Source organism: Oryza sativa, chromosome 5 (genome assembly GCF_034140825.1).
Source record: "Oryza sativa Japonica Group chromosome 5, ASM3414082v1".
In the NCBI taxonomy this organism is placed as follows: domain Eukaryota; kingdom Viridiplantae; phylum Streptophyta; class Magnoliopsida; order Poales; family Poaceae; genus Oryza; species Oryza sativa.
Window position 1 is genome coordinate 23,155,403 of NC_089039.1, and position 14,284 is coordinate 23,169,686.

The 14,284-nt window shown below is 41.2% G+C and overlaps 1 protein-coding gene across 1 annotated transcript; it reads left to right on the plus strand.

The window, feature by feature from the left end:
• Positions 1–2,993: 2,993 nt before the first annotated feature.
• Positions 2,994–4,825, plus strand: LOC136356476 (putative F-box protein At3g58960). The gene is made up of 3 exons (XM_066310382.1): positions 2,994–3,063; positions 4,094–4,283; positions 4,465–4,825. Exons 1-3 carry the CDS (start codon positions 2,994–2,996, stop codon positions 4,823–4,825), a joined length of 621 nt encoding a protein of 206 aa, XP_066166479.1.
• Positions 4,826–14,284: the final 9,459 nt, after the last annotated feature.

The window sequence follows — 14,284 nt, forward strand, 5'->3', positions numbered from 1 at the left end:
TCTCGGAGGCTCCTCCAAGACGATGAGACAAAAGAGGTTTATACAGGTTCGGGCCGCTATGAAGCGTAATACCCTACTCCTGTGTGTATGATTCTTCTGTGCTTAGAAAGTCCCTGAATCCCTGATATGCAAGCTAGGGTTAGACAAGCTTTGGCTTAGGGATCCTCAGTCCGATCCCCCTTCCTCGCTAGGCATGGTCCTCCTTTTATACTTCTAAGGGGATACCACATGTGCTGCGAGTGCTACCTAGGGAGAAGGGAAAATATTCTCTATATTAATTACATGTCTTATGCCTTAGCCCAGAAGCTATCTGCACGTCGGTTGCTGCGCGGGGCCCATCAAATCATGCAGGGCGCCCTTGTCATTCGCCATTTAATGGATGAAGACTTTCGGGTTCTTGTTCACACTAGAAAACAGGAACCCGGGTCAGTTCAGAGTGGTTGGACCAGCTCTGACCGGGGTAAGAGGCTGTGAAGCCCCTCATCATTATGATGGGACGGGACGGAGCACGCCGCTCGCCGCCTGACACACTGACAGGGCGGGGGTACACAGTCGCCGTCCCATCGGTCATTCAACCGGTCACAGACCGGTCAGATGCGCAGCACGCCGCATTAAATGCGGCATGGCGCGGTTGCATAGACCGCTTTAAATGCAGTTAGGTGGGCGTTAGGCGCGCCCACCTAACCCTGTACACGTGGGTTGATACGTGGAGGGGGTCGGGGCAGCTCGACCCCAAGCGAGGGCGGCCTCCTCCCTCTAGCTTGGAGGGGGCAGCCGCCGCGCCACCCCGGGCTCGACCCCCCTCGGGGGGAGCCACGTGGGTTTGGGGGCGGCCCAACCCCAAGCTGGGAAGGGGCAGCCGCCGCAACACCCCGGGCTCGACCCCCCTCGGGGAGAGCCACGTGAGTTTGAGGGCGGCCTCCTCCCTCTAGCTGGGAGGGGTAGCCGCCGCGCCACCCCGGGCTCGACCCCCCTCGGGGGGAGCCACGTGGGTTTGGGGGCGGCCCGACCCCAAGCTGGGAGGGGGCATCCGCCGCAACACCCTGGGCTCGACCCCCCTCGGGGAGAGCCACGTGGGTTTGAGGGCGGCCTCCTCCCTCTAGCTGGGAGGGGGTAGTCACCGCTCCACCCCGGGCTTGATCCCCCCTCATGGGGAGCCACGTGGGTTGGGAGGCTGCCCGACCCCAAGCTGGGATGGGGCAGCCGCCGCAATACCCCGGGCTCGACCCCCCTCGGGGAGAGCCACGTGGGTTTGAGGGCGGCCTCCTCCCTCTAGCTGGGAGGGGATAGCCACCGCTCCACCCCGGGCTTGATCCCCCCTCGCGGGGAGCCACGTGGGTTTGAGGGCGGCCTCCTCCCTCTAGACGTGATACCCCCGGGCCCATATCACCGACAGATATAATTTTGGATACAAATAAGAACATTTTATTGCTAACCATACATCTGTCGATATTTTTTTCTTTTAAAAATTTATTAAATGTAAATACATGTAGTTACCAAAGTGTAGTTACGTTATAACTTGTATATAACTACAATATAATTTGTTTACATAATGATAAAATGTGACCTTTAATTCAGCAGAAGCTACAATATCTTATTACATAGTTCTCTATTGAGAACTAAGTATAATGGTGTCTAAGAAGGGAATATGTCCTATATACACAAGCTTCCCGTGCCCATTAACTAGCAAATGTCATGAAAAAAACTACAAAAAAATAGACATTTACTCATAATAGTATTACACATATATACAAAGTCTCATATTCAAATTCAATATATTTTATCTGTAACAAAAAAAAGTTAAAAATCTGACATTTTAAAGGTAAAACTCTGTCAGAATTTTTTCTTTTTTGTTACGGCTAAATATAATACATTTGAATGTAAGATCTCACACGTAGGTGTAATACTATTGGAAGTATGTGTCCAATTTTCTCTAGAATTTTCTGTGATATTTGCTAATTGGTGTGCACGAGAGCTTGTGCGCATAGGATATATTCCCATCTAATAAAGGATGGAGGGATGACACTTTTCATGTGGTTTTGAGTCTTTAGTTTTGCTTCGGTATTCATGCGTATGGATGGGGGGATTCTATCCTATGTCCTCGGCTCGCGGAAGTAGTGTATTACCGCGGCGTTTCTGAAAGTTACTCCCTCCGTTCAAAATATAAACAATTATAGGATTATCAGAAATTATACATAATATAAAATATAAGTGTTTTTCTAGGCATTGATTCTAGCAAATGTAAATATATACATTTTCCGTCAATGAAAAGCTTGGGAAGGAAACGTAAGCAATTCAAAATTCAAAAGTTGGCCACTGAACAGAACTAGAAGAGAATATTTTTCATCTACCTTATTTTTCTTAAAAACTTAGAAAAGCTTATATTTTGTAATAGAGGAGAAAATATGATTTATATTGTATAGTTAAATGCAAGTTACTCTGTACAATGTAATTACATTATAATTATATTTATTTGACAAATGTTTAGATAGTCGATCTGTTTGGGTCACAAGTGTAGGAACTAATGGTCTGAATGCGGGCCTCTTTCAATCGGAAAAGAGAATAATTACACTATACTATGTGTTTTTAGTTTCTTTGAGTTTAATTGGCCCTATGCTGATTTATTCGTGTAAAGGTACATCTTATAGGTTGGGCTGAAACAATTCTTCCTAGTCAACTTAGCCCGAGCTTGAAACCTTGAATTCTAGTAGTAGACCAAAGGCCGATCTTCTAAGAGACCGACGCAACTGGTCTGCATCATTTAGCCCATTATGGCCTGCTACCTCGCATTTCTAACAAAGGAATAAGTTCACCGGAGGTCCCTCAACTTAACAACGAGATTTTTTTAAGATCCCTTAACCATAAAACCAGAAATATGTACCCTAACCTCACACAATCCGTGCACTCAAAGCTCTATAGCAGTATATATGGGTGGTTTCGCTGACGTGGCATCCTAGTCAGCAAAAAAAAAATTTAAAAAAAGTGGGGCCCACATGTCAGTTGCACATCTCTTTTTTTTCTTCTCTTTTCTTCTCCTTCTCTTCTCTTCTCTTCTCTTCTCCAGTGAGGAAGGCCGACGGTGGGCAGAGCGGTGATGAGCGAGCGCGAATGTGGCCAGCGGGCCTAGGAGGCTACGGGCGGAGCGGCAGCTCTGCGGCTGCGGCGGTCACTACAAGATAATTGAGCTATCGCCACCAATTTATTACAACGAAAAATAATTCATGGCAATATATTGTACTATCGCAATGATATTTTTTTTCGTGGCAAATAACTACATTTTGTTGCAACGATTTACAATTGTTGTTTTATTCAATATTTTTGTTGCAATAGGAAATGAGCTATCGCCAAAAAAAACATTACTATTGCAAAAAAAACATGTTCTATCACCACACATTTAATTTTTATTGCAATTTGCATAGTACATGGTACTTTTCACTATTTTCTATTACCATGATCAACAAATTCATTGCAATAAAAAAATTATCATCTCATAATTTAACTTATTCTTTTCATATGAACACGAATTAGGACAAAATTTATATGAAATTTATAACTCTCGATGAGATCTACAACTTAAATTTTTCATTTGAAATCTTTTAAATACTCAAATTCATGATTCAAATCTCAGTTAGGCAGTCTCAAATGGAATTATATGCATTTTTAAATAAAATTGATACGTAGGTGAGTTGGTCATGGAGAGCGCGCGTGAGGGAGAGATCTTGGGTTCGAATCCCGGCCATGACAAGATATCAAAAGAAAATAGTTAGGTTGATAAATTAATACTGAAACATTTAATTTGGTACGTAGAACTAATGCCACACATGGAGTGGTGGCAATAGTTATTTATTGCAACGATGTTAAGTGTTACAATATATATTTTTTGCCACATCCATTTTATGGCAATATCAAATTTTATTACAACTAAATAAAAATCGTTGCAATAACTTATTACCACGCTATTTATTACCACGGCTAGCAACGATTTAAAGATTGTGGCAACGATTTTAGCATTGGTGCTACGCTATTTCTATTGCCATAATTTTAGTATTGATGTTACGATTTTTTTCGTGACGATAAATTATTTTTCTAGTAGTGGGTGGCGGCGACCGGCTGAGCGCGCTGAGTGACGGCGTGATCGGCCACATCTTGTCGTTCCTCCCGGCGAATGAGGCGGCGCGCGCGGCGGTGTTCTCGCCGCGGTGGCACCACACGTTCACCGCCGTCCACACCGTCTACCTCGTGGAGCCCGACGCCCCCGTTGTCGACCACGACGAGCTTGCCAAGTACAGCCCAGGGTGGGGCCCTCCGTCCGACCCCAACCCGCCACCGCCGCTGTTCACCAGCGCCATCAGCGCCGCCCTCCTCGCCCGCCACCGCCGCCTCGCCGCCGTCTCCTTACGCGCGCTCCGCATCTCCATGGTCGGACTCCGACGACGACAAGAAGTATCCCATGGCCGTTTACAGGCGGCAGTTCGAGCCACAGAAGTACAGCGTGCTGAGGGGGCTATTCACCTGCGCGGTGCTGCGCTCACTGTCGCTCGGCTCCGTCCGGCTCACTCTGCCCGCGGCCATCGCCCTGCCGTCCCTCGAGACGCTGCTCCTGGCCGACGTCACCGACCACGAGAGGAACATGCAGCGCCTCATCTCCGGCTGCCCGCGCCTCGCCGACCTGACGCTCGAGGCCTGCTATGAGATGGCCCCGCTCTCCGTGGCAGGGCTGGCTCTCCGGTGCTGCCATGGCCTAGACACCGTCGTCCTCGACGACATGTCGTCGCCGTCGGAGCTACTACAAGCCTTCGAGCTACAAGCCACGGCTCTCCGGTAACTCATACAAACCATGCGGTCCATGCAACCGACGCTCTGGCCGAGGGTGAAGCCGGTGATGCCCTCGTCGTCCTCGTTGCGGTAGCCCGAGCGGTAGCTTCGGTCGTTGGCTGTCTAGTTGGTCCACCACGTTTGTTGGTGACGAGCGCGGTGGAGCAGCCGGTGCGGAAGTAGCAGTTGAGGAGGTGCTTGCTCTGGTCCTTGCCGTTGTACCAGCCGACGATGACGATTTCGACGCTGACGACAACGGCGTAGGAGAGAGAAAATTGAAGAAAAAAAATGTGCAGCTGTCATGTGGGCCCCACTTACTTTTTTCTCTGACTAGGATGCCACGTCAGCGAAACCACCCATATATACTGCCATAGAACCTTGAGTATACGGTTTGTATAAGTTTAGGCGTATGCATTTATGGTTTTGTGATTAAGGGACCTCAAAAAATATCACTGTTAAGTTAAGGGACTTTCGGTGAACTTATTCCTCTAACCAATGCAGAAACCACGGCCCACAACCGCCACTGTCAACTGGTCATCCTGCAATTCCCCCTGGCCCCATATGTTGTTGCAATCCATTTACTATATACTCCCTCCATTCCTAAATATTTAACACCGTTGATTTTTTTAAACATGTTTGACCGTTCGTCTTATTCAAAAAATTTAAGTAATTATTAATTCTTTTCCTATCATTTGATTCATTGTTAAATATACTTTTATGTATACATATAGTTTTATATATTTCACAAAATTTTTTGAATAAGACGAATGGTCAAATATGTTTAAAAAAGTCAATGGTGTCAAATATTTAGTGACGGAGGGAGTACCAAAAACAGTAGATTTTTTTAATAATGAAAAGAAATATATCTCCCATCCTATGTAACTAGAACACAATTGATAAATTCTAAAGTACAATTGATAAATTCTGACTGAAATAAAGGATATGAGGTTATGGGGTAAACCTTCATATCCTTCTAAATGATAACAAGCTAAACTGATGGAAAGAATTCACAAATTTTCTATAATGAAATTCCATAGGGAACTACGCAACCCAAAATGGAATAAATGATCTTTGGCTATCAACTACAAGATTAGAGCAATATTGTGAATAGTATCATGCTTCTCTTGTGATACCATTATAGATCAAGATTGGGAAGATGCTTCTTCTCGGACGTCCGGACCCAAGGAGAAAAATGAGACGGGCTGCCTCTGACATACATATGCAGCTACCCAAGCCTATATTAATATCTCCAATATGACACGCATGCACCTTTAACGATATTTAAAACGATTTTTTTCATAAATTACTTATTCAATCTACAATCCGATCATACCATTATATTCGTTATAATTAAATCTTTACAACAAGATATCGCATGATTATATTCTGAAAAAAGATAATCATATGTTTCAATCCATTATCACTTTTTGTTTCATACGTGATAGGGATATGTTTCAATATGTGTCTTTAGCGTGTTTCACAAAATTCGCAAAACAACCGATCACTATTCTCCCTCTCCACCTCATACATGCACATGCATGCATGTATGCATTTTAGCGAGTTTCAAAACGATTTTTCTTCTAAACTAATTACCCAATCTACGATCCGATAACACTGTTGTATTCGTCGTAGTTAATCTTTACAAGATATCGCATGATTATATTTGGATGAAAGAAAAACATATGGTTCAATCCATTAACACTAGTTGTTTCACATGTGATAGCGATATTTCCAACGTGTATCTTTATCATGTTTCATAAAATTTTTAAATGTTTTAGCTACTGATTTTTTTTTCACCATGTATAACTTGATGTTTCACGCGTTGATCAACTGAAACATTTGACTGACTGAATTTTTTTGGGCATCGGGCGTCCGATGGGAAGTTTCGCAATGCCCGTGATCGAGCGTCTGATGCACAATGTTTCAATCAGAATTTGACTATGTTGCACATTTTAAATTTTATGTTGCCATGGATCTTTTAAAAATGTTGCACATGGCATTATTTTGATGTTCCAATAAATATTTTTTTTGATGTTTCACTAGCTTATTTACGAATGTTGCACGTGGTATTATTGGATGTTTCAGTAAGTATTTTCTAATGTTTCACTAATTCATTTATAAATGTTGCACATGTTGTTTGGGATGTTTTGATGAATATTTTCTAATGTTTCAATACTTATAAGTTGTTGTTTCACGTACAATATAAAGATGTTTCAATTAGTAATATAATTATATTTATAAATTTTATCATAAATATAATCAAATGAGATATTATTGTAAAGATTTAATTGTAACGAACATAATGGTGAAATTGGATGGTAAAACGGATAAGTAATTTAGAAGGAAAAATAGTTTAAATTTTATTGGTAGAGAAGAAGGAGAGAGAAATTGCATGTAAATATGCAGGAGGGTAGCTTATAGGCTTGCAGATTCCCTGTGATAGTTTTGTTTGCACGGACTGCATTCGATTTTCTGCTAAATATCGGACGTCTGATCTGTAGCAGCCTCTTCAAGATTGGAGCTGGTAAGACATGAAAAAAATCTGTATTGGAAATACTAAATCTGACTAACAGAAAACACTCGCTCCAACACAAAGTCATTTCTAATCATTTTTTTATGGAAACAACTATAGATGCAACTTGTATTTGAAGTGTTTATCTAGATGGTTTTTTTCATATTAATCTACACTTTTATTAGATATAAATTGACTAAACTTTGAACAAATTTTAGTCACCTGAATCTAAGGTATCATCTTCAACCTCTGAATAGAGAGGGAAGCTAGGCAGAAAAGAGGCGGTGGGTAGTAGCTCATCACGACAACAACTATGCAAATCACATTCTTCTAACTAGCATTGGTGGCTCTTTGTCTTTTTCGGCATTGTGATGACAACTATCAATTTCTGGAACCGAAGTTAGAACGGAGGTGAGTAGGGGCCAATGAGGATGGAAATAGATGGAAGGCTGAGATAGTAGTGGACCAATGGCAGATGGACAAGCGCTTGATTAGTTATGTACTAACTATTATATACTTAAAACAAAATATTGTTTGATTTTTTAAATGGAAAATCTATACATAAAGCTTTTATACGAAACACACATTGTTTAGTACCTCAAAAATGTGCCAAAAAAACCTAACCGAGGGAACCGTTAAGCTAAACAGTTAAATCAAATGAGACATTCGATTATTGAGTGGATTATCAATTTAATTATAGGAATAAGTTAATAATTTTAAAAAATAAATTTAACAAATAACTTAAAATAAGTGATATAAAGTCTAAAAAATAAAGTTCAAGAATTTTAGAAAATGTATTTTTCAAAGTGTAAAGCAAATGAGTTGAAGAAACAAGAGGGCCTTTGGCCCAGCCGGCATGCTTGAGTTTGGACCTTTGCCTACTTGTTCTTTGGACTTGCTGCTCGTTTGCTTCTAACCATGACTACACTATGGGCCTATTTGTGGAAGTTTTAGATTCTGATAAGCAGCTGTTTGGTAGCCAGCTTCTGAGAATCTGGAAAAGCTCTGAAACCCAGCTTTTCCAGCTTCTGACTTCTTAGTTCATTTTTCAGAATCTGTAACTACAGATTCTCAGAAACTGTGGACTATTTGGGGCAGCTTCTAGTAGAAGCAGTTTTTGGGAAAAGTTGCAGCTGGGACAAGCTCCCCCAAACAGGGCCTACATATACATTTAGCCTGCATCAAACGGATCATAGTGCGCCAATTTGTGGTTTTTGCTACAAAACAACTAAAAAAACGTGATAGGGCTGTTGAGCACCATAAAAAAAGGATAATTAGCTATAGGATGCAAACATTATTTTATTATTCCCTCTCTAAATGGAGAGAAACATTTAAGGAAAAGAATTTTGCAGCCGTTGTGCACGCCGTCGGCATCACCACCAAATTCTAGGGCTTTGAAGAGGGAATCGGAGAAGAGAGAGTGGCTTGGGTTTCGTTCAAATTAAACAAGACCCAGTCAGGATACAAGCATATGACCCCACAAGGGTAAAATTTTCTTTTCCATGTGGTTCTCGCTATATTTGGATTAAAAATAATATAATAATGGCGACCAGTTTTTTCAGTGTCTAACAGTCGTATCATGTTTTTCATGGGTGTCATATAACAAATTTTACCAATTAAATTTCATCATTTATGGATGCACCCATTCTTAGGTCTAGCTTCCGCTGGTAAAAACAATATTTTAATAGCAAAATTTCTAAGTATATTTAACAGAACTTTCCATCTCTTTTAGGTTGGAGTCCAACCAAACGATTTTAGATAAAAAAAAAAAGTGAGCGAAGCAAGCTGAACTAATCTAAACAATAAATTAGAGGAGTGGAGTGGGGTTTGTAATTCTATAGCTATACAGCTTTATTTCAGACTACACTTTAAAAGTTAGATTTATTAATTGAAGCCCTGAAACTCAAAATTGTGACGTTGCGAGCAAGTTTGAGATACTTGAGCGTATTGCTCTATTTTAAAGGTTATCCTTCATGCAATCATGCTACCCCTCTTATCGGCAGAAAGCGACCGGAAAACGATGGACAAAGGGCTTTTCTTTGACGGCACTTGACCATAAAAATACATAATACTTTCAAAGGAATACCTTGTGTGTGTAGCTTACTCCAGGACAACCTAATTAATCTAGGAGCCGGACGAATATTAATGGTCGGCATGACGATATTATCGAGCTGCAAAATAGAAACAACAGTAATTTGTCACATTGTTGGAAAAAGCATCAACTGAAGTTCTGATTGGCTAGATCAGTAAGATATGAATATTAAAGTGCACAGTCGGTATTCAAACTTGTCCGTCGGTGCTATGTACTCTGAAAATATATAAGAATTTATTAAAGTGTGTTATTCTGATTTATGTTGCTATGACCCCTATAGGATCATTTGTAGCTTAATGTGGCATGCCACATGAACAATGAGATGGCATCATCACCAACTCTATAATGACTACCTTGAAAACAAAATTTCTTTCCTCCACTTCCTTTTCTTCTTCCATCTCTTTTTTCTTCCTTTTATCTTTTAAGTGTTGATGCTACATCAACATCTATGTAATATGCCACGTAGAATCCAAAAAGGTTTGTAGATTTGTGATAATTTAGGATCATTATACCATATTTTGATAGTATGAGAACTTAGATGACATATATGAACAAGTTCAATAACTACCATACATTTTACTTTGAATAATACTTATACATTTGAGTTGTCACGGTATAACATAAATACCATGATATATTATTGTAAAGGACTTCCCTCATCTACAAATATAAGTATTCCAAATGTTCAAAATTTATCTATCTCTATTATTATAAAAAATTGAAGATGTTTTTACCGGTATTTTGGTACGTCATCCATGTATAAGTCGGTTATTAAGTTCGTTTGCTTTTGGAAATACATATTCGTATTTGAGTCGGTTTTTAAGATCGTTCACTTTTGGTAATACAGAAGGAATCATATAAGAAATATGTTTAAAAAAACTCACATGCTAACTTGAGACGATCGGACTCCTAACTGCATCTCATGGTTTTCTATCTCTACTATTATAAAAATTGAAGATGTTTTTACTGGTATTTTGGTACGTCATCCGTGTATAAGTCGGTTATTAAGTTTGTTTTCTTTTGGAAATACATATTCGTATTTGAGTCGGTTTTTAAGATCGTTCACTTTTGGTAATACAGAAGGAATCATATAAGAAATATGTTTAAAAAAACTCGCATGCTAACTTGAGACGATCGGACTCCTAACTGCAGCTCATGATTTTCTAAAAATATATATATCCAAAAGAACTCCCACAGTAAATTTTATCTTAACTATACAATAAAAGAATAATAAGATTAAAATAGACTTGACTCGTTGCAACGTACGGGCTTTTTTTCTAGTAATCATAAACATTCAAAAATACTACGTGTCACGTCAAATTTCTTTCTGTATTACTCCAACCGTACTTCCAGAGTATCTTATTTTGTGATAGCTAGGGCGTCTACTATGAGTGTGTTTGAAGGAAGATGAAAGAAGACGATTGATAAAATAGGCAAATTGAGGTAAGACACCAGCGTATGATTAATTGAGTATTAATTATTTTAAACTTAAAAAGTAGATTAGTATAATTTTTAAAAGCAACTTTTCTATAGATTTTTTTTCATGAAACACGGTGTTTAGCTAAACAGTTCGGAAAGCATGTGCTTGGAAAACGACGAGTTTTCTTCCATCGAACTCTCCTTAAAATAACTTAAATACTTATATTTAGGGATAAAGAGAGTAAAAGGTAACTAGAAATTCAAAATGTAAATGTTAAAGTAAGGTCCTAGCTATCATAGCTCTGAATCGATGATTCTTGGAGAATTATATGTCTAGACTAGATTCACAAATCCATATATCTGAATCTACGATTATGTTAATATTATTTGGGAAAATTATACTATTTCTATTTTAAATAAAAATATAAATTTTAAATCACTATAATTTTGAACACTACAATTTAACATATGAACTTTTAATCCGTGTGTTTTTTTTAAAAAAAGAAACAGTGCATCTAGGATCCGAAGCTACGTCAAAGTAAACATAAGATTACTACAAGTAAGAGAAAACTATACATTCGAATGTAAACGTCTCCGTGCTACAAGCCTGCAACTTCAGGCAGAAGAAGCTGGTTAAGGGCTGATTTGGTTTGAGTTTTAAATTAGGCTTACCAATATTTAGTAATTTCAATAGTGTTTAGTGTCTATTTAGTTTAAAGCCTAATTTTAGCAAAATAGGTCATTTCAATAGTGAATTTAAGCTATTTTGGCTTCAATGCAAATATCTTTGCCTTACCAAAATTAGTCATGCCAAAACTTGTCAAAATTTGGCAAATTTGGCATTGATAAAATTTGGTAAGACCTATTTAGGCCACAAACCAAACCAACCCTAAGTTTTCTCCACTGTGGGCGACGCCGATGAGAAGATAACCGATACGGTAGTGGCAGGCTGGCCTGGTTTAGTTCACCAACACTGGTGGAGAAACCATCTTTGGTCGGTCGACCAAATTCCACAATAGTCCCGGTTGCAATAAAAACCGGGACTAAAGATCTTTAGTCCCGGTTAAAAATCTTTAGTCCCGGTTAAAAAAATTTTGATCTTTAGTCCCGGTTGGTAACACCAACCGGGACTAAAGATCATTTTTTAGTCCCGGTTCAAATAAGTTGGTGGGTACAGTTAAGCTCCAATTATCTACTAAAGATTTATTTTTAGTCCCGGTTGTTTATACCAACCGGGACCAAAATAAACTGCCGATATCTCCTCGGTATCCCCTCCCCTTTTTTTCTCTCCTTCGTTAAAAACCACCAAGACTTAGTCTCGGTATCCGCCTCCTCCCCTTCTTCCTTCTTCCTCTCCCCTTCCTCCCCCTTCCGGCCTTCCCCTCTCCTCCGATCTCCCTCCCCGCCTCCTCCTCCTCCTCCTCTCTGCCGAGGCCGGCCGGCAGTGACGAAGCGAGCCGGCCGCGCGGCGGCCGTGCGGCGGACGGTGGCGGCGCCCGTGCGGCAGCGGCGGAGCGAGGCGGCCGCGCGGTCGAGCGGCGGCGGCGGAGCGAGGCCGCCATGCGGCGGACGGGTGGCGGTGGCGGCCGGTGGGGCCACGCCTGGCGGCGGCAGAGCGAGGCGGCCGCGCAGCCGTGCGGCGGCGGCCGTGCGGCAGCGGCGGAGCGAGGCGGCTGTGCGGCAGGCGGCCAGCGGCAGCGGCAGCCCATTTGCATATTTGTGTGGATAATTTTGTGATTCATTGCATGTTTGTATGGATCTGTGATGTATTTGATATGTTTGTAATTTTTGTAGGATTTGTGATGTATTTGATTTGTGTGTATAAGTAACTTTAAGATTTGTGATGTAGATTTGGGATGTTACTTTGATTTGGGGATTTGGGTTTGATTTGGGATATATATCCAACTTGATTCGGGAGAAAATAAAAAAGAAAAAAAAAGAAAAGGGGACCATCTCACTGCCGCTTCCCTCTTTTTAGTCCCGGTTGTTGTTATCAACCGGGACTAAAGATCTCCTCTCTTTAGTCCCGGTTGATAACACCAACCGGGACTAAAGATCTTTAGTCCCGGGTATTTGAACCGGGACTAAAGATAGCGATCTTTAGTTCCGAATTGGTAGTACCGATTTGAAAATCGGGACTAAAAAGCACTTCTCCACCAGTGCAATTTTTTTCCCAAAAACATTATATCGAATCTTTGGACATATGCATGAAGTATTAAATATAGATTTAGAAAAACTTAATTGCATAGTTAGGGAAGAAATCGCGAGACGAATCTTGAGTCTAATTAGTCTATGATTAGCCATAAGTGCTACAGTAACCCACATGTGCTAATGATGGATTAATTAGGCTTAAAAGATTCGTTTCACGGTTTCTAGACGAGTTATGAAATTAGTTTTTTCATTTATGTCTAAAAACCCGTTTTGATCTCCGATCAAACATTCGATGCGACATCAAAAATTTTGTTTTCGCAAACTAAATAGTCCCGCGAAGGATTACGGCCGGAGTGATCTCATGGCTACTAGTAATTGACTACCCGTCTACCCGCCCGCTCTCTGCACAAATCACCGCACGTTTTTGCTGCGGCGCCACCTGGTACGTTTTCAATCCGTGGCCCCCCGTTGCCATTCAGCGCGCGACACGCCCCCATCTCCGTGCGAAAAGGCGGACCGGCCCCACGCCACCGCTTGCAAAACTGGCCGGCAGTGGCACACCCAAGTTTTGACTCCTCGACGTACGTCGGCGCAACATCTGTTGGACTCCAACCACCTTTTTTGCGCCGCGAGATGGCGAGAGAGGCGCAGCCTCGAACGAAGATTCTAACGAAGATTCTCGCGGAGGCGGGGATTCTGTGTTCTCGATACGGAGTCCACGGAATTCGGTTCCCTTTTGCTGCTTGGTTTGGTCCCTGATTCCTTTCGCCGGCAGGATGTCCAATGCGCGCGGGTTGCTTCCTGCAGATCCCATTGCCACCCGCACGCACTGTTCACCACTCATACACATGTGATTTGGACGCATACCCATGGAACGACCAATATGTGGTTAACTAATGCTAGAACCAAATCTAACAGTAGCATAATTCAAATCACGTACGATTGCTCGCTGTTTTGAAAGGTATTTGGGGTGTTTTAAACTTTGTAATTGACGAATCTGTGGGTCGCAACTAGGCTTGCGGAGTGCTTTTTATTTTCCTCATAAAGGCAGGCATGCGCACCTGATAGCCAACAGCGAGAGGAATACTGTATGAGATCGTTTGGCTCCTTTCCCTTTTGCTACTACTTGCATATCAAATTATTAAGCACTACTCCATTCATCTACCAGAGTTACCCATATTACTTTTGTCATCAAGACTAAGGAGAAATTAAATCATCTTAGATAGTACAAAATCAAGGAGTGAATGTAAACATACAACCGATAAGTATTTAGATGACTCATTAGGTTCTCATCA

Excerpts from the sequence above, each read along its gene's own strand:
- LOC136356476 (XM_066310382.1), top strand. The coding sequence starts at position 2,994 with ATGTCAGTTGCACATCTCTTTTTTTTCTTCTCTTTTCTTCTCCTTCTC. Across the intron at positions 3,064-4,093 it reads CTCTTCTCTTCTCTTCTCCA|TGGGTGGCGGCGACCGGCTG; the intron begins GTGAGGAAGGCC and ends TTTTTCTAGTAG. Across the intron at positions 4,284-4,464 it reads GACCACGACGAGCTTGCCAA|GCGGCAGTTCGAGCCACAGA; the intron begins GTACAGCCCAGG and ends GGCCGTTTACAG.